General features: G+C 42.6%; 1 protein-coding gene across 1 annotated transcript in view; it reads right to left on the bottom strand.

Annotated features, from left to right (window-relative positions):
• Nucleotides 1–356: 356 nt before the first annotated feature.
• LOC141167401 (extracellular calcium-sensing receptor-like) overlaps nt 357–25,903 on the bottom strand; it is a 129,840-nt gene continuing 104,293 nt past the window's right edge. The window contains exons 5-7 of the mRNA XM_073654808.1: nt 15,918–16,145; nt 10,759–10,876; nt 357–1,261 (exon numbers count right to left, since the gene is read on the bottom strand). Coding sequence (XP_073510909.1) covers nt 357–1,261; nt 10,759–10,876; nt 15,918–16,145 — 1,251 coding nt within the window. The remainder of the gene's footprint in view (nt 1,262–10,758; nt 10,877–15,917; nt 16,146–25,903) is intronic.

The following is a 25,903-nucleotide window of genomic DNA, read 5'->3' as shown; positions in this document are numbered from 1 at the left end:
ATACCAGGATGGAGGACATGTACTGTATATATGCTATGATGATATAGTCAAGTGAGAGATAGTCAAGTTGATTGTGTATAAATAGTATGTATGAAATGTATGATGGTAGTCTCACGTTCGAAGCAGTAGTGGATGGTGAGATATGGAGCCTGCAAGTCAAAAGTTCAAAACATTGTTACTCTTTTGCTCATCAGTGTAGTTATGCATACAATTTATTCGCTGGTGATATATTTTTTTAAGTATAGATATATATATATATGAGACAATATAATACATATTAATTACAATTAAAACAAAAAATGATGGGAATAGTAATAAAAACATATTAATATGAGTAATTCAAACATTTCTTTTAATTATTTTCTTATTATAGAACTTTTTACAAAATATTCTCTAGAGTTCATCTCAGGTCTGAACAATATAATAAAACATTTAGGGAAGAACATACATATAATTAAAGCCCAACTAGAGGCCAAGATGGCAAATATCTCCATGGTGACTGTATATTTGCCCTGAGCACTAAGGGAGGCCGGGATATAGGATATCCAGACACTGATGAAGGCCAACATGCTGAAGGTAATACATTGGGCTTCGTTAAATCTGTTGGGAAGTTCCCGAGCTAGGAAAGCCACAATGAAACTAATAGTGGCTAGAAGGAAAAGATAACCCAACATACTCCAGAATGCTATGGGAGAACCTTCATTACATTCTATAACAATTATTGCAGATTTAGATTGTGTGTTATGTTGAGGGAATGGAGGAGTAAGAGACAGCCAGATGAGACACAAAATGAGTTGACAAAGCGAACCATTAATTATGACCATATAAGACACCTTGGGATTGATCCATTTTTGCAAATCTGGCTTTGTAGCCATAAAAGCAAAGATCACAATGATGGTCTTGGCCAAAACACAAGAAATGCAAAGGGCAAAAGTCATTCCAAATGCAACCTGTCGGAGAAGACATGTCTCAATTTTGGGATAGCCAATGAACATGAGAGGACAAAGAAAGCACAGGGATAAAGAGATCAAGAGAAGACAGCTGATATAGTAATTGTTGGCTTTTACTAGAGGTGTATTTTTGTGTTGTATAAACATCTTCATGATCATAATGGGGGTTAGGAATGAGTTAAGACTGATGGCAGTAAGTGTTGATCCTAGGGGGTCTTCATAAGAAAGATATTCTATGGTTTTTGGCAGACATTGAGATTTTTCTGAATTTGGCCACTCGTCCCATGGACACTTCAAGCAAGTAACAGAATCTACAAAAAAAAGTTATGACACTGTTACCTTCTAAAGTTTATGAACCAAAATAATAAAGAAGATATAGGAGAAAACATTTAAAAACTGGAGCCATTAGACACTTTTTTCTAACTTCTCTGCATTTAACCACTAACTGTGGATGAGTGAATTAATTTGATGCAAATCGGATTTGTGATGAATTTTTACAAATTTGTTGAACTCGGTGAATTTAAACAATTTGTGATTCTGTTCACGCAAATAGGAAAGAATGGCTGAAGCCATTTTTCACTGTGCAGAGGATAAAATAACATTAACCAGAGAAGTCTCACATGACCTGGATGCAAACAGGTTGCCTTCCTATAATATCTTTCAGTTATCACAGCACATGATCAATCAGAAAGGACTACTATTATAGCCTGTAAAAAAGAAGAAGCAGGAAATGCAGTTACAATTTTAAAATCAATCTGTGTAGAGCCGACGTCTCTGCCTTCTGTCTCCTTCCCCCGGCAGTGATGTCAACTCACTGTCACTGCTGCAGCCCCCGTCCTGCATGCTCTGCTCCTCCTTCCTCTTTCTGCTCTGCTGATGCAGGGGTGTGCGCACGTCCTAAAGCTGAGAGACACTTATTATTTATGGCATCTCCATCTGTGCAACAATGTTGGTCTGTTTTCCCTAACACACTTGCTAGTTCTCAGGTCCCAATTCTTGTATCCGTTATACCTGCCTGTCTATCAGCCATGCCAGCTAGCACCTGCCTGCCTGAATCGTGCTAGTCTACCATTCCCGGACACTCCTGCTTTCTCTCTTTCTTTCCCTTTGAGATCAGCTGCCATCCACCCGAGGTCAGTCCTGGAGTAGCATCTGGTCTTGCCACCCTCATCTCTCCTCGGATCGCGGTATCGTCAGCCGCCATGCATCCGAGGTCAGACATGATGAGGCTCCTAATTATGCCCCTCTGGGCTCTCCTCGGATCACGGCACAGTGGTTCCACCACCCAGTCCGTAACAGTTTGCATGGGCCATGGAATCCGCTGGCTCCCAGGCTCCCTCCATCTCTGACCTGTACCAGGAGGTCTGTCGTCAGAAAGACCAACAGGGCGAGATCCTGTCCTACCTATGTGGAGTAAACACCTGCCTGGACACGCTGACTACTCCGGCTGCACCTTGCATCTACTCAAGCAGCAACCACTTCAGAAGCATCTCAACAGTGTGGCAGTGTTGTATCTGTCTTCGGACCCCAGCTTTATGCCACTCTATGCTATGGCAGGGACCCCGCTCTATGTCGGGGGTTTATAAATCAGTGCACGCTACACTTTGAGCTCTTGGTCCATCAGATTGTTTTAGATTGGGCCAAAGTGGCCTTCATTATCTCCAATCTCCCCGATGAAGCTTTAGTGTGGCTCAATCCCCTATTGGAGAGAAGAGATCCTCTTGTGTCAAACTGCTTTTATTGTCTTGCATGCAATCTGCTTCTGCCCTGAGAAACTGGGAAATGCCAGATCCTAGAGCCTGTTGCAGAGGTCATCCTGGGCAAGGATAATTTCACTCCATCACTGACGCTGACAGTGTTCACATCCTGCAGCAGCACCCATTTTGTCGAGTCTGCCTATGTGGACTCCAGAGCCAAAGGTAATCTCATCCAACAGATTGCTGTGGGGCGGTACCAGATTCCGATTCAACCTCTTCCTGATCCATTGGTGGCTTCTTTGGTGGTTGGTAAGCCTCTTTCCAAGACCATCCTATTTGTTACCAAACCAGTGGAAGTTCAAGTATGAATATTACATTCGCAGATCTCTCTCTATGTGCTGTCAGATCTGTCTCACCCTCTGCTTCTAGGTCTGCCCTGGCTGTGAAAACATGAACCAGTCTTAGATTAGAAGTCCAGAGAAGTACTCCATTGGGGACAACCATGCCACAAGAGATGTTTATTTCACCCTGCTCAACCCCTGGCTTCTCCGACTAATTTGTCTGGCTTGGCTGCGGCGTATTGGATATACACTTATCTTGAATAAAAAGGGGGCTGAGACTTTACCCCCACACAGGCCGTATGACTGCCCGATTGACCTTCTGCCAGACACATCAACTCAACAAGGTTGAATCTATCCCCTCTCGCAGGTTGAGACTCGTGGTATTCAGAGTACATTGAAGAGCATCTTGCCAGGGCATTTTTCCTGAAGTCTTCCTCCCCAGCAGAAGCAGGTTTCTTCTTTGTGAAGAAAAAGGACGATTCTCTGCACCCTGCATTGATTATAGGGGTCTCAACCAAATCACCATCAAGAACAAATATACTCTACCTCTCATCTCTGAGCTATTTAATCATCTTAAAGGTTCTAGAGTATTCACAAAACTTGACCTGCAGGGAGAGTATAACCTGATTCGAATTTGCCAGGAAGACGAGTGGAAGACAAGGATGTTTTAACACCCGCGACGGCCATTACGAGTATTGTGTTATGCTCTTTGGACTCTGTAATGCCCCTGTTGTCTACCAAGAACTGGTAAATAACCTCTTCTGGGACCTCCTCTAGACAGGTGTGGTAGTTTACCTGAATGACATCTTGGTGTTTTCTCCCGATCTGCCTGCACACAGGAGGGATGTTCGCCAGGTTCTGCAGAGGTTAAGGAAGGTCTGTACTCCAAATATGAGAAGTGGGTCTTCGAGCAGACTTCTTTTCCTTTTCTTGGGCACATCATCTAGGAGACTGGCCTGAAAATGGATCCCGAGAAGGTGTCCACTATCTTGAAGTTGCCCTGTCCTGACAGTCTGCAAGTTATCCACCAGTTCCTGACCTGCAAAGAAGCCAACCCTAAGTTATGGACTCCAGAGGCAGAGAACAAATTTGTCTCTTTAAAATAGACTTTTTCCTCAGCCCCTGTGCTTCATTGTACGGACAAGAGCAAGCAGTTAATTCTGGAGGTGGATTCCCCTTCTTCTGTGGCTGGAGCGTTCTCACTTAGAAGCCCTCTTCTGGTCACATGGTTACCTGCGGCTTCTTTTCCAACATCTTCTCAGTTCCAGAAGGCAATTATTCTATAGGTGATCGAGAACTGTTAGAAATTAAATTGGATTTGGAGGAGTGTCCATTCTTGCTGGAAGGAGCTATGCACAAAGTGGTTATATACACGGACCACAAGAATCTTGCCTACCTGCAATCTGCACAGCAACTTAACCCTGGACAAGTCAGATGGTCTCTGTTCTTCACCCACTTCAACTTCACCCTCCATTTTCGGCCAGCAGATAAGAACATCAAGGCGAACATACTCTCTTGATCCTTCCAGTCTTTCGACCAGGAACAGGAGCCTCAACACATCATTGAGCCCTCCGAAATCCTTATGGTCGCCCCTTTGGAAATGTCTCACCTCTCTTTCGGAAAGATGCACGTGGCTGAACCAGATAGGAAGCGGATCTTGCTGAGGAGTCACTCGTCTAAGCTGGCTAGCCATGCCGGACAGAAATAAACAGCTCTCTTCATCTCCCAACATTATTGGTGGCTGAACCTATGCAAAGATATTGCGGACTTCGTCTCAGTCTGTCACCTCTTGTGTCCAGAACAAAACCCCGAGACAGCTTACGTATGGTCGGCTACTTATTTCCCCATACCATCAGCTATATTGCAGCATATTGCAATGGATTTCATTACTGATCTTCCAGGATCAGCTGGGTGTACCATCATTTGGGTGGCTGTGGATCACTTTTGCAAGATGGCCCAATTCACTCCACTGTCTGGTCTTCCATCTGCTCCAGTGCTTGCAGAGAAGTGCATTCTACACATTTTTCATCTCCATGGTCTACCGCTCCATACTGTCTTGGATAGAAGAGTCCAGTTTACTTCTCTCTTCTGGATAGCCAACTGCAAATTACTAAATGTCACTCAGGATTTCTCTCTGGCCTACCAGCCTTAATCCAATGGCCAGGTAGAGCGGGTCAATCAGATCCAGAACAACTTCTTGTGGCACTTCGTCAATGACCACCACAGTGACTGGGCCAAACTCCTACCTTGGTCCGAATTCTCATACAATAACCATGTGATTGAATCCTCTGCCAAATCTCCATTTTTTGGAGTCTACGGTCAACATCCCAATATTCCGTTCTCTGTATCTGCCATCTCCGATATTCCTGCTACTTTATCCCTCAACAAAGGGTTTGCGAATTTCTGGGAGGACACCAAGTCCACATTATTAAAGTCCTTGCAGCGAATGAAAAGACAAGCAGACAAGACGCAAATCCTGCTCTGTTTCATCCTGGGGACAAGGTCTGGCTGTCATTTAAATATGTCCATTTCAAGGTACCATCCTATAAATTCGGTCCTCGTTTCATTGGTCTGTTTGAGGTTCAGAAACTGATCAATCCAGCAGCTTATAAGCTCAGACATCCCGGATTCTTTGCATATTCCCAATTCTTTTCAGATGTCTCTTCTCATGCATTTTGTCCTCAGTCCTTTTTTCAGTGATCGTGGTTCCACTCCTGCTCCTGTCAGCTCTGATGATATTTTCTAGGTAGAGAATATTCTTGCTACTAAAAGGGTAAGAGTAAAAAACATTTTTTCTTGTAGATTGGAAAGGGTTTGGTCCTGAGGAGAGGTCTTTGGATCTCCAGGAGAACATCCATGCCCATTTCCACCTGATAAGATTCCTTGCGGGCTTAAAAAAGAGGGGGCGTAAAGGGGGGGTACTGTTGCACCAGGGTCTCTGCCTTCTGCTTCTCTCCCATCAGAGACACTGAATCCATCACCTTCGTGGCCCCCATCCTGCATGTTCCGCTCCTTCTTCCTCTTTCTGCTCAGCCTATGCCTGGGGTCCCGTCTTCTTAAAGGGACAGTGCACATCCTAAAGTGTCCCCAGCCAATGGCTGAGAGATACTTATTATTTAAGGCACCTCCATCTTATAGGAGGTGCCTGTGCAATGTCGTTTGTCTGTTTTCTCTAACACACTTGCTAGTTCTCTGGTCCCAGTGCTTATATGGAACGGTTGCAGGATTTGGGAATGTTTAGCTTGCAAAAAAGAAGACTGAGAGGAGACTTAATAGCTGTCTACAAATATGTCAAGGGCTGTCACATTGTAGAAGGATCATCTTTATTCTCATTTGCACAAGGAAAGACTAGAAGCAATGGGATGAAACTAAATGGGAGGAGACACAGATTAGATATTAGAAAAAACTTTTTGACAGTTAGGGTGATTAATGAGTGGAACAGGCGGCCACGAGAGGTGGTGAGTTCCCCTTCAATGGACGTCTTCAAACAGAGGCTGGACAGACATCTGTCTGAGATGATCTAGTGAATCCTGCTTTGAGCAGGGGGTTGGACCAGATGACCCAGGAGGTCCCTTCCAACTCTACCATTCTATGATTCTATGATTCTATATGCAGTATACCTGCCTGTCTGTCAGCTGTGCCAGCCGGCCAGTCTATCAGCCATCCCTGCTTGCCTGTATGTCATTTGTGCCTGCCTGCCAGCATACCAGCCGTGCCCACCTGCCTGTATACCAGCCATGCCAGCCTGTCTATCAGCCATGCCCGCCTGCCTATCAGCCGTGCCCACCAGCACCTGCCTGCTGTTGTCGTGCTAGCCTACCATTCCTGTCCGCTCCTATCCCTTGGCGGTCAGCTACCATCCACCCGAGGTCAATCCTAGAGTAGCACCGGTTCCCCCTCCCTAATCTCTCCTCGAATCGTGGTATTGTCAGCTGCCATGCATCCAAGGGCAGACTTGGTGAGGCTCCTGGTTACGCCCCTTTGGCCCTTCTCGGATCACGCCACCGTAGTTCCACCACCCAGTCCGTAACAATCTGGATAGTGAAGAGACATCTCAGCTCACAGCATCGCAATGGAAATACTGATAGAAAGCTATAACATTGTAAAAATAATCTACAGATGTGTATGTGTGACACCACAGCCATATATATTGAGGTCACTTTGACATATTCAGGGCAATTGGACTACGAGTGATTCATGACAAATTGATTATTGATTTTTTTTAAACATTTCACCAAAGCTTCCTTTTTGAATTTTCAGAGATTTGCTCATGTCTAATTCACGTTCACATCTTCTCACCTTGTTTTAGTACTAGGATATTTGCTCCCCAACTCCACTTCCAGTATCATCCAGAATCCTATTTGAATTATTGTCCTTTACACTAGATTTTGTGGCCACAGAAAGTAATGTAATTTCATTGACAATTTAACAAAAAGAGAATGATTTGGAGCAGATTAGGATACCATTGGGGCTGACTTTATACTGTATAGTTCCTTGTTTAGTAGCTTCTTTTGGTTTTCCGCCTCCATGTGTATTATACTTTCACACAATGGATAACTAACCACATAGAGGCTGATTTATTAAGTCTGGCGTTATGCACGCCAGTCTTAATGAATAGATGTGAGATGTGCACGCCACTTAATGAATTCAGCTCATCTTCTCAGCAGCATGTGTCTACATGAACCTGACTATAAATGGCACTAGAGTAACATTTCTGGTGTAAAATTAGGCAAGCTCTACTTTTGCAAGCAGGGACTGGTATAAAAACACCAAATAAAAAGTTTTTCTTTTTTTTGTGAAATTTTCAAGGAACAAACATTCAAACTGGTGTAAACACTTTGAAAAATTTTCCCCCAGTTATAGTTATAGTATTTTACAGTATAGTGCTCAAATAATTCTCACAAACAGTTCTCTACATAGTAATGCTGTATAATACTTGTCATCACCATACACTGCAAAAAATAATATACTGCAAAGTTCCTTAGTTGCAGTGCCACACAATGTAAGTACCACCATACAGTGCTCATGTAATACCAACATACAATGAAAAAAGCAAAGCTCCACATGTCTTACCATGTAAAGTCAAGCCCTTAATATTGCACTGGAAAATGACCACTATCATGTTTCATGACATCTTATATTTAATACATACAGTACAGACCAAAAGTTTGGACACACCTAATCATGTAAAGATTTTTCTGTATTTTCATGACTATGAAAATTGTACATTCACACTGAAGGCATCAAAACTATGAATTACCACATGTGGAATTATATACTTAACAAAAAAGTGTGAAATAACTGAAAATATGTCTTACGTTCTAGATTCTTCAAAGTAGCCACCTTTTCCTTTCATGACTGCTTTGCACACTCTTGGCATTCTCTTGATGAGCTTCAAGAAGTAGTTAACGGAAATGGTTTTCACTTCACAGGTGTGCCCTGTCAGGTTTAATAGGTGGGATTTCTTGCCTTATAAATAGGGTTGGGACCATCAGTTGTGTTGTGCAGAAGTCTGGTGGATACACAGCTGATAGTCCTACTGAATAGACTGTTAGAATTTGTATTATGACAAAAAAAAGCAGCTAAGCAAAGAAAAACGAGTGGCGATCATTACTTTAAGAAAAGGTCAGTCAGTGTGAAAAATTGGGAAAATGTTAAAAGTGTCCCCAAGTGCAGTTGCAAAAACCATCAAGCGCTACAAAGAAACTGGCTCACATGAGGACCGCCCCAGGAAAGAATGACTAAGAGTCACCTCTGCTTCTGAGGATAAGTTTATCCGAGTCACCAGCCTCAGAAATCGCAGGTTAACAGCAGCTCAGATTAGAGACCAGGTCAATGCCACACAGAGTTCTAGCATCAGACACATCTCTTCAACAACTGTTAAGAGGAGACCTTGTGCAGCCGGCCTTTATGGTAAAATAGCTGCTAGGAAACCACTGCTAAGGACAGGCAACAAGCAGAAGAGACTTGTTTGGGCTAAAGAACACAAGGAATGGACATTAGACCAGTGGAAATCTGTGCTTTGGTCTGATGAGTCCAAATTTGAGACCTTTGGTTCCAACCACCGTGTCTTTGTGCGATGCAGAAAAAATGAAAGGATGCCTTGTTCCCAACATAAAGCATGGAGGAGGAGGTGTGATGGTGTGGGGATGCTTTGCTGGTGACACTGTTGTGGTTTTTTTCAAAGTTGAAGGCATACTGAACCAGCATGGCTATCACAGCATCTTGCAGCGGCATGCTATTCCATCCGGTTTGCGTTTAGTTGGACCATCATTTATTTTTCAACAGGACAATGACTCCAAACACACCTCCAGGCTGTGTAAGGGCTATTTGACCAAGAAGGAGAGTGATGGGGTGCTATGCCAGATGACCTGACCTCCACAGTCACCAGACCTGAACCCAATCGAGATGGTTTGGGGTGAGCTGGTCCGTAGAGTGAAGGCAAAAGGGCCAACAAGTGCTAAGCATCTCTGGGAACTCCTTCAAGATTGTTGGAAGACCATTTCCGGTGACTACCTCTTGAAGCTCATCAAGAGAATGCCAAGAGAGTGCAAAGCAGACATCAAAGCAAAAGGTGGCAACTTTGAAGAACCTAGAATATAAGACATATTTTCAGTTGTTTCACACTTTTTTGTTAAGTATATAATTCCACATGTGTTAATTCATAGTTTTCATGCCTTCAGTGCGAATGTACAATTTTTATAGTCATGAAAATACAGAAAAATCTTTAAATGAGAAGGTGTGACCAAACTTTTGGTCTGTACTGTATGTCATTTGTTATTTAGACACTAAGCTAAGCCTTTATGGCTCTAGGGTAGCTCCATATGTTTTCTAGCTATACATATCTCCCGAATTTTTTGGACATTAAGAGATCCCCCCAAATTTGGGAGGAAAATGGGAGTGCGTCCTATGGTCCGAAAGTAGCTTACCGTGGTGTGGTGGTGGCAGTGGAACTGGGTCACAGGAGTCTGGGTCGCTGCTGCAGGAAGCCAGTGGTGGCAGGAGTGGGGCAATGCTACAGGCCACGGGCTGGGATTAGGGGATGTTCTGGTGGCTGAGGGCCCTAGGCTTCAAGAAAATGTCGGCAAGCAAGAGTGGAGTCTTTGCTCTGCCTATTGATTTCACAGTGGTAGGCTTAAGTAGAATGACTGTCTCCGATGGCGTATGCACAGATTAAGGTCTCAGCTCTCGAGATCTCTATCTGTGCATGCACCTCCTCTGGCAGCCATTTTCCAAAAACCCACCACCGGTAAATCAATGGGCAGAGCAAGGACTCCACTCTTGTTTGCCAACATTTTCTAGAAGGCCAGGGCCACTGCCACCCCCACCCCGGTAAACTACCATAAATTTCAATTATAAGACAGATTACCATTTTATAAAAAAAAAAATCTATTTTCCTCCCCAAAATTTGGGGTGTGTTTTATTGTCCGGTGCGTCTTATAGTCCGCAAAATATGGTATGTGATCCATAGCAGTCTATGAGACCATGATTTCCTTGATTCATGCTTAATCCAACACAATAAAAATAATTTCATTGGATGCGATAGTATAATGATATTCTCCACTCGAGCTTGCTTTAAATTGTAACATCTCCATAATTACTGTACGTTGAGATCACATGGTGTCATATAGTGTGCCTATGGCTCCGCAGTAGAGGACCATGTAGACTGCCATGCTGTAAGTCTGGGGCCTTAGCTAGAGTTTAATAAAGACATAACATACTTGTTTTAGTGCTGCATTATCCAAACTATCTTATATTTCCACAATTCACCTGTCTGATTAGAGACCTCTCCGGCGGCACAGGGGATACATTCATAGCAGCAGATGGGTTGTCCTGTCCTAGATGTTTTCCTGAAACCAGGTGGACAACTGTCACTACAGCGTGAGACCTAGGAGACAAGGAAGCTTAGTGTTACTTGCCCTCCTGACCTTCGTCTCAAAGTTATTAAGTAGAGATGAGGGGATCAATTAGAGGGAATCCGGTCCAGTTTGCAGGTCAGTGGTGCCATTGGCACCTGGTGGCTAGACGGGAAATCTCTTTTGCTCTGTTGTCCTCTACACAGCTTTTGATTAGCCAGGGCCAGAGCGACATCATCTGTGTGTCATATAGATGACGTCACTCCTGCCCTGACGTTAAAAAAAACAGAAACGCAGGAAGGTAACAGATTTGCGTGCCTTCTATTTAGCCGCTAAGGACCAATGACCTGGACACTGGACCAGAGTCTCGCGAATCGATCTGCTCACCTCTATTATATAGTCAAATCATTTTAGTGACAACATCAATCCCATGTCTTGTCTGTGTCAACTAGTCCTAGGTTTTCCATACTGTTTGCCAGGTGATCCCACTAGGAATTAGTCTTAATTAAACTAATTTATTTACAAATTGGGCAAAGGCAATTTGCACAAACCTCTCTTAAAATTCTTAAATATCTATAAAAATCTCAAAAGTATTGAATGAAAACCTCTTCAAGGTCCAGACGATATCCATAGTAGATGTATAGAAAATTATTCAGCAACCAGGGAGGACTGACAGAAGATAACATGGCCATATAAGTCGCCTAAAGTATCCACACAGTATCATTCAATAGACTGGACTATATTAAATGTTTCCCTGTTAATGTGTGGCTTCTTCAGGTGAAAAAGTGTACCAACAGAGTTTATGCTAAAGATGAGTGAATTGATCTGCAGAGGAATCAAGGTTGAGTAGAATTTCCTAAAATCCTTGGGTTTACACTAATTCAAACAATCTGGCACCATCATTTCGCTCACTGCTGATGCGTCATAGATTGGGCAAATGTCTTTTTGTGTTGTTGTGCGGGCCTCTTCATCATGCCCTAGTGGATTATCATGCCTTGTACAGTGGTGGTCAGTACATGGTGCATCACAGATCAGCGGTTCCCGGTGGAGCACAGTTTCCACAGCAGAGTCGTTTCCCATCTCCAGAATCTATAGAGAGTAAGCTCTTATGGTCATCGGGGTCCTCTCTCTCTCTCCTGTAGAGTGTAAGCTCTTATTGTCATCGGGGTCCTCTCTCTCTCTCCAGTAGAGTGTAAGATCTTATGGTCGGGGGGTCTTCTCTCTTTCCTGTAGAGTGTATGCTCTTATGGTCAGCAGGGTCCTCTCTCTCTCTCCTGTAGAATGCAAGCTGTTATGGTCAGCGGGGTCCTCTCTCTCTCCTGTAGAATGTAAGCTTTCATGGTCAGCACTGTCCTCTCTCTCTCCAGTAGAGTGTAAGCTCTTATGGTCAGCAGGGACTTCTCTCTCTCCTGTAGAGTGTAAGCTCTTATGGTCAGAAGGGTCCTCTCTCTCTCTTGTAGAATGTAAGCTTTTATGATCAGTGGGGTCCTTTATCTCTCTCCTGTAGAGTGTAAGCTCTTAAGGTCAGAAGGGTCCCCTCTCTCTCCTGTAGAATGTAAGCTTTTATGATCAGTGGGGTCCTTTATCTCTCTCCTGTAGAGTGTAAGCTCTTATGGTCAGTAGGCCCTTGACTCTCTCCTGTAGAGTGTAAGCTCTTATGGTCAGCGGGGTCCTCTCTCTCACTCTTTCTTCTGTAGAGAATAAGCTCTTATGCTCAGCAAGGTTTTCTCTCTCTCCTGTAGAGTGTAAGCTCTTATGGTCAGCAGGGACTTCTCTCTCTCCTGTAGAGTGTAAGCTCTTATGGTCAGAAGGGTCCTTTCACTCTCTTGTAGATTGTAAGCTTTTATGATCAGTGGGGTCCTTTATCGCTCTCCTGTAGAGTGTAAGCGCTTATGATCAGAAGGGTCCTCTCTGTCCTGTAGAGTGTAAGCTGTTATGTACAGCAGGGTCCTCTCTCTCCTGTAGAGTGTAAGCTCTTATGGTCAGCAGGGTCCTCTCTCTCCTGTAGAGTGTATGCTCTTATGGTCAGCAGGGTCCTCTCTGTCCTGTAGAGTGTAAGCTATTATGGTCAGCGTTGTCCTCTTTTTCTCCCACACTTCTGTAGAGTGTAAGCTCTTATAGTCAGCAGGATACTCTTCTGTAGAGTGTAAGCTCTTAAAGTTAGCGGTGTCCTCTCTCTCTCGCTCTCTTCTTCCTGTAAAGTGTAAGCTCTTATAGTCAGTGGGGGCCTCTCTCTCTCCTGTAGAGTGTAAGCTCTTATAGTCAGCAGGGTCCTCTCTCTCCTATAGAGTGTAAGCTCTTATAGTCAGCGGGGTCCTCTCTCTCCTGTAGAGTGTAAGCTCTTATAGTCAGTGGGGTCCTCTCTTTCTCTTGTAGAATGTAAGCTCTGATGGTCAGTTGGGGGTCCACTCTCTCCTGTAGAGTGTAAGCTCTTACATTCAGTAGGGTCCTCTCTCTCCTGTAGAGTGTAAGCTCTTATAGTCAGCGGGGTCCTCTCTCTATCCTGTAGAGTGTAAGCTCTGATGGTCAGTGGGGGGTCCACTCTCTCCTGTAGAGTGTAAGCTCTTACGTTCAGTAGGGTCCTCTGCCCTCTTTCCTTCACTTATATTTGTCAAGTAATTAAGAGTTTTTCAGTGTTGAGAGTTACCAAATTTATTCACCATATAACAAATTATTCGTGAAATTTTTTTGAAGCAGACAAATTTGATTTCCAAAAGATCAACTCATCTCTCGATTGTAACGTTAGTGTCCTATTTTCCCCTGGAGAAGGTGCATGTCAATAGTGCAACATGAATGACAAGGGCCAATAGAAGTCGATGGGTCCGTGTAAAACACGTACAGCACACGGATGGCATTCATGTGCCATCTGCGTCCTGTATATGTTTAACATTAGCTTCAGAGAGCTCTCCCTGTTGCTGATTAATTCCTGACATATCTACTATGATAAAGGTGGGGAACACGTCCAGAGAGTTTGATTCTCTACTACTGATCTTTTTAGGGATGTTCAGTAATAAAAGTATGACATTTAATCGTAGAAAATAGTAATGAACGGAAATAAAAATATAATGTAGAGTCATAAAATATGTTTCTGTTGCCTTCGGGAAATTTGTAAGTGCATAAGTCACTTTGTGACATAACTGCGATAGTGAACCAATGGCCTCCTTGGTGATGTCGGTGTGGTTGACGGCCATCATTATATCTGACTTGAAATCTATATATTTAAATAATTAAATAACTATAAATGTAGCAAAATTTAGAAAACTCAATGGACCAGGCTGATGGCTGATGGTCATATTGTGGAGCTGTGTCACTTATCCAGAAGACTTTACTCCAAGCCTCCATGTAAACATATTGTTTATCCACGATACTCAGAGTTTATATAGAAGCCCACTAAAATGATTATATATTCCATCGCAATGGTACATGGAGCTTCTACAGGCTTGTAATCGGGACAAGGTCCCTGATCGTGACTTTTTTGTCCTCATGGGTCTCACTTTAAAGGCACCAATCGCCAATTATTGACCTTCCATCTTACTGTACATTCACAATCATCTACAATGTAGAAGAAAAGGGTCTCTGCTCAGAATTGCAATAAAGTATATCAGATGGGGAAAGGGGGAAGGGAAAAGATGTGGATATATACTAATTTAAAATTCATATACTTTATTAAATTTATTAAAATGATATGAGTACAAATTACTCATGCATCAACAGATGCATTTAAGGTAACCATCCTATTTTTCAAGGACGGTACCCACTAATAAATCTGGCTGAATGAGGTGTTAGATAATTGTGGAACGCTACAGTCCAGTCCCTAAATTATTGGGCTGTGGCTGTATATTGTACATGGAATTCCCCATAGGTAGATATTGCCTTAATGTTTGTATCATAGCAATGACACAGCTCACAGGTGAGGCATGCAGTAATTAGGCATGAGCCACTATTAATCCTCACCCCAACTAGATAACTTATATGGCTAGAATAATAAGTAGGGTGCTTGGTGATACAATAACATATTACAATTATAAGAGTACTACTGTGCCTATTATATGTCAGTCTGCCAAACCCGCATGACTCGTCGCCGCCGGTACAAGATGTGCACCTGACTTGCCAAACCTTCTTGCCACAGCACGCATTGATGTGCCATCCTGGATGAGCTGCACTACCTGAGCAACTTCTGTGGGTTGTAGAGTCCGTCTCATTCTACCACGAGTGTGAAAGCACAACCAGCAATCAAAAGTGACCAAAACATCAGCCAGAAAGCATTGGTACTGAGATGTGGTCTGTGGTCCCCACCTGCAGAACCACTCCTTTATTGAGGGTGTCTTGATAATTGTCAATAATTTCCATCTAGTGTCTATTCCATTTGCACAACAGCATGTGAAATTGATTGTCAATCAGTGTTGCCTCCTAAGTGGACAGTTTGATTTCACAGAAGTTTGATTTACTTTGAGTTATATTCTGTTGTTTGTGTTCGCTTTATTTTTTTGAGCAGTGTATATATGTTGGATGTTTTATTATATAGTCTCTTTAATGTTAAAGGGAATCTTTCAGAAGGTTTTTGCTATGTAATCAGACAGCAGCATGATATAGGTGCTGAGATTCCAGCGATGTGTCACTTACTAGGCTGTGTTTTTGTTTCTATAAAATCAGTGTTTTATCAATAGGAGAATATCACTACAGGACTAGGTGTCTGGTGCCTCTTAGTCCAACCACACCTCCAACACTGATAACAGCTTTCTGTCACTATACATTGTACACAGTAAGCAGCCAATCAGAGGTGTGGACGGGGCTATGCAGGGCTCAACATCGGAGCTCTGCTAGATCCGATGCAGAGAAAACTGTGACTCTATCATAACTGCTGCACCGAGTAAACTAAGGCACACATTTCTGGAATCAAGGTCTCTGTCCCTACATCATGCATCTGTCAGATTACATAGCAAAAACCTGCTGACAGATTCCCTTTAAAGTGAAAACTTTTTTTTTTTTAAATAAAAAAAACTTTCCCGTAAAATGGGCTTGAGATATGATACTTGTTCAACTTTTTGCATTATGATCTTAGCCCTGTAATACCTGATGATCTTCTACAGCCCATAGGATGGAACTTGTGTTAATGGCAAACATTTCTCCGGAGGATGACACTGTGTCATAGCTGCCCACCCTGACCTGGTGCAAGACCCCTTCTGCAGTCAGCTGCCAGTTCACAATATCATATACTGCAGGGGGATCTCCATTTTCATCAAAATATAGTTCTCTGCCACTGTTGAGTCTAAATTTCACCCTCTTCATATAATGTAAGAGCTGAAAGATAGAAGACAACCCATTAGAGTTCATGATTACTATATTGGGGTACATGCTGACCCCTGAAATCATTGATGTAGACACGACCAAAATCACCACCAGCCGCAACGGGGCAAGTGTCGGGACCCTGGACAAAGGGGGTGACCCACATTGTAACTACAGTGGACACAGCAGATGTGAGGGGCCCACCGATGCCAGCAAATATTTCAGCTGGAGGTGCGTCTTCAGTCGCACATTAAGCTGCAGTGTATTGCAGCGCATAGTCCCATTGGATCGCAGCAATACACGACGTTGGCCAATCACAGGCCAGCAGCTGACATCAGAGCACACAAGACCAGGGGCGCATGGCAGTGATGTCATGAGCTTCCATTGCTTGCATGCTGAAGTCAGCTTCCGGCTTCAGAAGAGGACGCAACACAGCGGGGGAGCGGGTGGGAGGTCAGTATTTATTTACTCTTTTTAAATTAGTGAGTACACATAGGCTACGACATGGATGACTATAAGCTGTGCATTATACTACATGGAGGACTATGGGCTGTGCATTATACTACATGGAGGACTATGGGCTGTGCATTATACTATATGTGTGGACTATGGGCTGTGCATTATACTATATGGAGGACTATGGGCTGTGCAGTATACTATATGGAGGACTATGGGCTGTGCATTATACTACATGGAGGACTATGGGCTGTGCATTATACTACATGGATGACTATGGGCTGTGCATTATACTATATGGAGGACTATGGGCTGTGCATTATACTATATGGATGACTATGGGCTGTGCATTATACTACATGGAGGACTATGGGCTGTGCATTATACTACATGGAGGACTATGGGCTGTGCATTATACTACATGGAGGACTATGGGCTGTGCATTATACTATATGTGTGGACTATGGGCTGTGCATTATACTACATGGAGGACTATGGGCTGTGCATTATACTACATGGAGGACTATGGGCTGTGCATTATACTACATGGATGACTATGCGCTGTGCATTATACTACATGGATGACTATGGGCTGTGTATTATACTATATGTGTGGACTATGGGCTGTGCATTATACTACATGGAGGACTATGGGCTGTGCATTATACTACATGGAGGACTGTGGGCTGTGCATTATACTATATGTGTGGACTATGGGCTGTGCATTATACTACATGGATGACTATGCGCTGTGCATTATACTACATGGATGACTATGGGCTGTGCATTATACTACATGGAGGACTATGGGCAGTGCATTATACTACATGGATGACTATGGGCTGTGCATTATACTATATGTGTGGACTATGGGCTGTGCATTATACTATATGGATGACTATGGGCTGTGCATTATACTACATGTATGAGTATGGTCTGTGCATTATACTACATGGATGACTATGGGCTGTGCATTATACTATATGGAGGACTATGGGCTGTGCATTATACTATATGGATGACTATGGGCTGTGCATTATACTATATGGAGGACTATGGGCTGTGCATTATACTACATGGATGACTATGAGCTGTGCATTATACTATATGGATGACTATGGGCTGTGCATTATACTATATGGAGGACTATTGGCTGTGCATTATACTACATGGATGACTATGGGCTGTGCATTATACTACTATGTATGACTATGGTCTGTGCATTATACTATATGGATGACTATGGGCTGTGCATTATACTACTATGTATGACTATGGTCTGTGCATTATACTACTATGTATGACTATGGTCTGTGCATTATACTACTATGTATGACTATGGGCTGTGCATTATACTATATGGATGACTATGGGCTGTGCATTATACTATATGGAGGACTATGGGCTGTGCATTATACTACATGGATGACTATGCGCTGTGCATTATACTACATGGATGACTATGGGCTGTGCATTATACTACATGGAGGACTATGGGCTGTGCATTATACTATATGTGTGGACTATGGGCTGTGCATTATACTACATGGAGGACTATGGGCTGTGCATTATACTACATGGATGACTATGCGCTGTGCATTATACTACATGGAGGACTATGGGCTGTGCATTATACTACATGGATGACTATGCGCTGTGCATTATACTACATGGAGGACTATGGGCAGTGCATTATACTACATGGATGACTATGGGCTGTGCATTATACTATATGTGTGGACTATGGGCTGTGCATTATACTATATGGATGACTATGGGCTGTGCATTATACTACATGTATGAGTATGGTCTGTGCATTATACTACATGGATGACTATGGGCTGTGCATTATACTACATGGAGGACTATGGTCTGTGCATTATACTATATGGATGACTATGGGCTGTGCATTTTACTATATGGAGGACTATGGGCTGTGCATTATACTACATGGATGTCTATGAGCTGTGCATTATACTATATGGATGACTATGGGCTGTGCATTATACTATATGGAGGACTATGGTCTGTGCATTATACTATATGGATGACTATGGTCTGTGCATTATACTACATGTATGACTATGGTCTGTGCATTATACTACTATGTATGACTATGGTCTGTGCATTATACTATATGGAGGACTATGGGCTGTTCATTATACTACTATGTATGACTATGGTCTGTGCATTATACTATATGGATGACTATGGGCTGTGCATTATACTACATGGAGGACTATGGGCTGTGCATTATACTATATGTGTGGACTATGGGCTGTGCATTATACTACATGGATGACTATGGTCTGTGCATTATACTATATGGATGACTATGGTCTGTGCATTATACTATTTGTGTGGACTATGGGCTGTGCATTATACTACATGGAGGACTATGGGCTGTGCATTATACTACATGGATGACTATGGGCTGTGCATTATACTATATGTGTGGACTATGGGCTGTGCATTATACTACATGGATGACTATGGGCTGTGCATTATACTACATGGAGGACTATGGGCAGTGCATTATAATACATGGATGACTATGAGCTGTGCATTATACTACATGGATGACTATGGGCTGTGCATTATACTACATGTATGAGTATGGGCTGTGCATTATACTACATGGAGGACTATGGGCTGTGCATTATACTACATGGAGGACTATGGGCAGTGCATTATACTACATGGATGACTATGGGCAGTGCATTATGCTACATGGATGACTATGAGCTGTGCATTATACTACATGTATGAGTATGGGCTGTGCATTATACTATATGGAGGACTATGGGCTGTGCATTATACTACTATGTATGACTATGGTCTGTGCATTATACTACATGGATGACTATGGGCTGTGCATTATACTACATGGATGACTATGGGCTGTGCATTATACTATATGTGTGGACTATGGGCTGTGCATTATACTATATGGAGGACTATGGGCTGTGCATTATACTACATGGATGACTATGGGCTGTGAATTATACTACATGGAGGACTATGGGCAGTGCATTATAATACATGGATGACTATGAGCTGTGCATTAAACTATATGTGTGGACTATGGGCTGTGCATTATACTACATGGATGACTATGGGCTGTGCATTATACTACATGGAGGACTATGGGCTGTGCATTATACTACATGGAGGACTATGGGCTGTGCATTATACTATATGTGTGGACTATGGGCTGTGCATTATACTACATGGATGACTATGGGCTGTGCATTATACTACATGGATGACTATGGGCTGTGCATTATACTATATTTGTGGACTATGGGCTGTGCATTATACTACATGGATGACTATGGGCAGTGCATTATACTACATGGATGACTATGGGCTGTGCATTATACTATATGTGTGGACTATGGGCTGTGCATTATACTACATGGATGACTATGGGCTGTGAATTATACTACATGGAGGACTATGGGCAGTGCATTATAATACATGGAGGACTATGGGCTGTGCATTATAATACATGGATGACTATGGGCTGTGCATTAAACTATATGTGTGGACTATGGGCTGTGCATTATACTACATGGATGACTATGGGCTGTGCATTATACTACATGGAGGACTATGGGCTGTGCATTATACTACATGGAGGACTATGAGCTGTGCATTATACTACATGTATGAGTATGGGCTGTGAATTATACTATATGGAAGACTATGGGCTGTGCATTATACTACTATGTATGACTATGGTCTGTGCATTATACTACATGGATGACTATGGGCAGTGCATTATACTACATTGATGACTATGGGCTGTGCATTATACTATATGTGTGGACTATGGGCTGTGCATTATACTACATGGATGACTATGGGCTGTGAATTATACTACATGGAGGACTATGGGCAGTGCATTATAATACATGGATGACTATGGGCTGTGCATTAAACTATATGTGTGGACTATGGGCTGTGCATTATACTACATGGATGACTATGGGCTGTGCATTATACTACATGGAGGACTATGGGCTGTGCATTATACTACATGGAGGACTATGGGCTGTGCATTATACTATATGTGTGGACTATGGGCTGTGCATTATACTACATGGATGACTATGGGCTGTGCATTATACTACATGGATGACTATGGGCTGTGCATTATACTATATGTGTGGACTATGGGCTGTGCATTATACTACATGGATGACTATGGGCTGTGCATTATACTATATGTGTGGACTATGGGCTGTGCATTATACTACATGGATGACTATGGGCTGTGAATTATACTACATGGAGGACTATGGGCAATGCATTATAATACATGGATGACTATGGGCTGTGCATTATACTATATGTGTGGACTATGGGCTGTGCATTATACTACATGGATGACTATGGGCTGTGCATTATACTACATGGAGGACTATGGGCTGTGCATTATACTACATGGAGGACTATGGGCTGTGCATTATACTACATGGATGACTATGGGCAGTGCATTATACTATATGTGTGGACTATGGGCTGTGCATTATACTATATGGAGGACTATGGGCTGTGCATTATACTACATGGAGGCCTATGGGCTGTGCATTATACTATATGGAGGACTATGGGGGTGCATTATACTACATGAAGGACTATGGGCTGTGCATTATACTATATGGATGACTATGGGTGTGCATTATACTACATGGATGACTATGGGCTGTGCATTATACTATATGTGTGGACTATGGGCTGTGCATTATACTACATGGATGACTATGGGCTGTGCAGTATACTATATGTGTGGACTATGGGCTGTGCATTATACTACATGAAGGACTATGGGCTGTGCATTATACTATATGGATGACTATGGGCTGTGCATTATACTACATGGAGGACTATGGGCTGTGCAGTAAACTATATGTGTGGACTATGGGCTGTGCATTATACTACATGGATGACTATGGGCTGTGCATTATACTACATGGATGACTATGGGCTGTGCATTATACTATATGTGTGGACTATGGGCTGTGCATTATACTACATGGATGACTATGGGCAGTGCATTATAATACATGGATGACTATGGGCTGTGCATTATACTACATGGAGGACTATGGGCTGTGCATTATACTACATGGAGGACTATGGGCAGTGCATTATAATACATGGATGACTATGAGCTGTGCATTATACTACATGGAGGACTATGGGCAGTGCATTATACTACATGGAGGACTATGGGCAGTGCATTATAATACATGGAGGACTATGGGCAGTGCATTATAATACATGGATGACTATGGGCTGTGCATTATACTACATGGATGACTATGGGCTGTGCATTATACTACATGTATGAGTATGGGCTGTGCATTATACTACATGGAGGACTATGGGCTGTGCATTATACTACATGGAGGACTATGGGCTGTGCATTATACTATATGTGTGGACTATGGGCTGTGCATTATACTACATGGATGACTATGGGCAGTGCATTATACTACATGGATGACTATGGGCAGTGCATTATACTACATGGATGACTATGAGCTGTGCATTATACTACATTTATGAGTATGGTCTGTGCATTATACTACATGGATGACTATGGGCTGTGCATTATACTATATGGATGACTATGGGCTGTGCATTATACTACATGGATGACTATGGGCTGTGCATTATACTACATGGAGGACTATGGGCTGTGCATTATACTACATGGATGACTATGGGCTGTGCATTATACTACATGGAGGACTATGGGCTGTGCATTATACTACATAGATGACTATGGGCTGTGCATTATACTACATGGAGGACTATTGTCTGTGCATTATACTACATGGAGGACTATGGGCTGTGCATTATACTACATGGATGACTATGGGCTGTGCATTATACTACATGGAGGACTATGGGCTGTGCATTATACTACATGGAGGACTATGGGCTGTGCATTATACTACATGGAGGACTATGGGCTGTGCATTATACTACATGGAGGACTATGGGCTGTGCATTATACTACATGGAGGACTATGGGCTGTGCATTATACTACATGGAGGACTATGGGCTGTGCATTATACTACATGGTGGACTATGGGCTGTGCATTATACTATATGTGTGGACTATGGGCTGTGCATTATACTACATGGATGACTATGGGCTGTGCATTATACTATATGTGTGGACTATGGGCTGTGCATTATACTACATGGAGGACTATGGGCTGTGCATTATACTACATGGATGACTATGGGCTGTGCATTATACTATATGTGTGGACTATGAGCTGTGCATTATACTACATGGATGACTATGGGCTGTGCATTATACTACATGGAGGACTATGGGCAGTGCATTATAATACATGGATGACTATGAGCTGTGCATTATACTACATGGATGACTATGGGCTGTGCATTATACTACATGGAGGACTATGGGCTGTGCATTATACTACATGGAGGACTATGGGCTGTGCATTATACTATATGTGTGGACTATGGGCTGTGCATTATACTACATGGATGACTATGGGCAGTGCATTATACTACATGGATGACTATGGGCAGTGCATTATACTACATGGATGACTATGAGCTGTGCATTATACTACATGTATGAGTATGGGCTGTGCATTATACTACATGGATGACTATGGTCTGTGCATTATACTACATGGATGACTATAGGCAGTGCATTATACTACTATGTATGACTATGGTCTGTGCATTATACTACATGGATGACTATGGGCAGTGCATTATACTACATGGATGACTATGGGCTGTGCATTATACTATATGTGTGGACTATGGGCTGTGCATTATACTACATGGATGACTATGGGCTGTGAATTATACTACATGGAGGACTATGGGCAGTGCATTATAATACATGGATGGCTATGGGCTGTGAATTATACTACATGGATGACTATGGGCTGTGAATTATACTACATGGAGGACTATGGGCAGTGCATTATAATACATGGATGACTATGGGCTGTGCATTATACTACATGGAGGACTATGGGCTGTGCATTATACTACATGGAGGACTATGGGCTGTGCATTATACTATATGTGTGGACTATGGGCTGTGCATTATACTACATGGATGACTATGGGCTGTGCATTATACTACATGGAGGACTATGGGCAGTGCATTATACTACATGGATGACTATGGGCTGTGCATTATACTATATGTGTGGACTATGGGCTGTGCATTATACTACATGGAGGAATATGGGCTGTGCATTATTCTACATGGAGGAATATGGGCTGTGCATTATACTACATGGAGGACTATGGGCTGTGCATTATACTACATGGAGGACTATGGGCTGTGCATTATACTACATGGAGGACTATGGGCTGTGCATTATACTACATGGAGGACTATGGGCTGTGCATTATACTACATGGATGACTATGGGCTGTGCATTATACTACATGGAGGACTATGGGCTGTGCATTATACTATATGGATGACTATGGGCTGTGCATTATACTACATGGAGGACTATGGGCTGTGCATTATACTATATGTGTGGACTATGGGCTGTGCATTATACTATATGGAGGACTATGGGCTGTGCATTATACTACATGGATGACTATGGGCTGTGCATTATACTACATGGATGACTATGGGCTGTGCATTATACTATATGTGTGGACTATGGGCTGTGCATTATACTACATGGATGACTATGGGCTGTGCATTATACTACATGGAGGACTATGGGCAGTGCATTATAATACATGGATGACTATGAGCTGTGCATTATACTACATGGATGACTATGGGCTGTGCATTATACTACATGGAGGACTATGGGCTGTGCATTATACTACATGGAGGACTATGGGCTGTGCATTATACTATATGTGTGGACTATGGGCTGTGCATTATACTACATGGATGACTATGGGCAGTGCATTATACTACATGGATGACTATGGGCAGTGCATTATACTACATGGATGACTATGAGCTGTGCATTATACTACATGTATGAGTATGGGCTGTGCATTATACTACATGGATGACTATGGTCTGTGCATTATACTACATGGATGACTATAGGCAGTGCATTATACTACTATGTATGACTATGGTCTGTGCATTATACTACATGGATGACTATGGGCAGTGCATTATACTACATGGATGACTATGGGCTGTGCATTATACTATATGTGTGGACTATGGGCTGTGCATTATACTACATGGATGACTATGGGCTGTGAATTATACTACATGGAGGACTATGGGCAGTGCATTATAATACATGGATGGCTATGGGCTGTGAATTATACTACATGGATGACTATGGGCTGTGAATTATACTACATGGAGGACTATGGGCAGTGCATTATAATACATGGATGACTATGGGCTGTGCATTATACTACATGGAGGACTATGGGCTGTGCATTATACTACATGGAGGACTATGGGCTGTGCATTATACTATATGTGTGGACTATGGGCTGTGCATTATACTACATGGATGACTATGGGCTGTGCATTATACTACATGGAGGACTATGGGCAGTGCATTATACTACATGGATGACTATGGGCTGTGCATTATACTATATGTGTGGACTATGGGCTGTGCATTATACTACATGGAGGAATATGGGCTGTGCATTATTCTACATGGAGGAATATGGGCTGTGCATTATACTACATGGATGACTATGGGCTGTGCATTATACTACATGGAGGACTATGGGCTGTGCATTATACTACATGGAGGACTATGGGCTGTGCATTATACTACATGGAGGACTATGGGCTGTGCATTATACTACATGGATGACTATGGGCTGTGCATTATACTACATGGAGGACTATGGGCTGTGCATTATACTATATGGATGACTATGGGCTGTGCATTATACTACATGGAGGACTATGGGCTGTGCATTATACTATATGTGTGGACTATGGGCTGTGCATTATACTATATGGAGGACTATGGGCTGTGCATTATACTACATGGATGACTATGGGCTGTGCATTATACTACATGGAGGACTATGTGCTGTGCATTATACTACATGGAGGACTATGGGCTGTGCATTATACTATATGGATGACTATGGGCTGTGCATTATACTACATGGAGGACTATGGGCTGTGCATTATACTATATGTGTGGACTATGGGCTGTGCATTATACTATATGGAGGACTATGGGCTGTGCATTATACTACATGGATGACTATGGGCTGTGCATTATACTACATGGATGACTATGGGCTGTGCATTATACTACATGGATGACTA

Source organism: Phyllobates terribilis, unplaced genomic scaffold (genome assembly GCF_046119375.1).
Source record: "Phyllobates terribilis strain yellow unplaced genomic scaffold, ASM4611937v1 Scaffold_11__3_contigs__length_659146591, whole genome shotgun sequence".
NCBI classification, from domain to species: Eukaryota; Metazoa; Chordata; class Amphibia; order Anura; family Dendrobatidae; genus Phyllobates; species Phyllobates terribilis.
The sequence above is the reverse complement of the archived record's forward strand: the minus strand, read 5'-3'. Positions and strand labels throughout refer to the sequence as shown.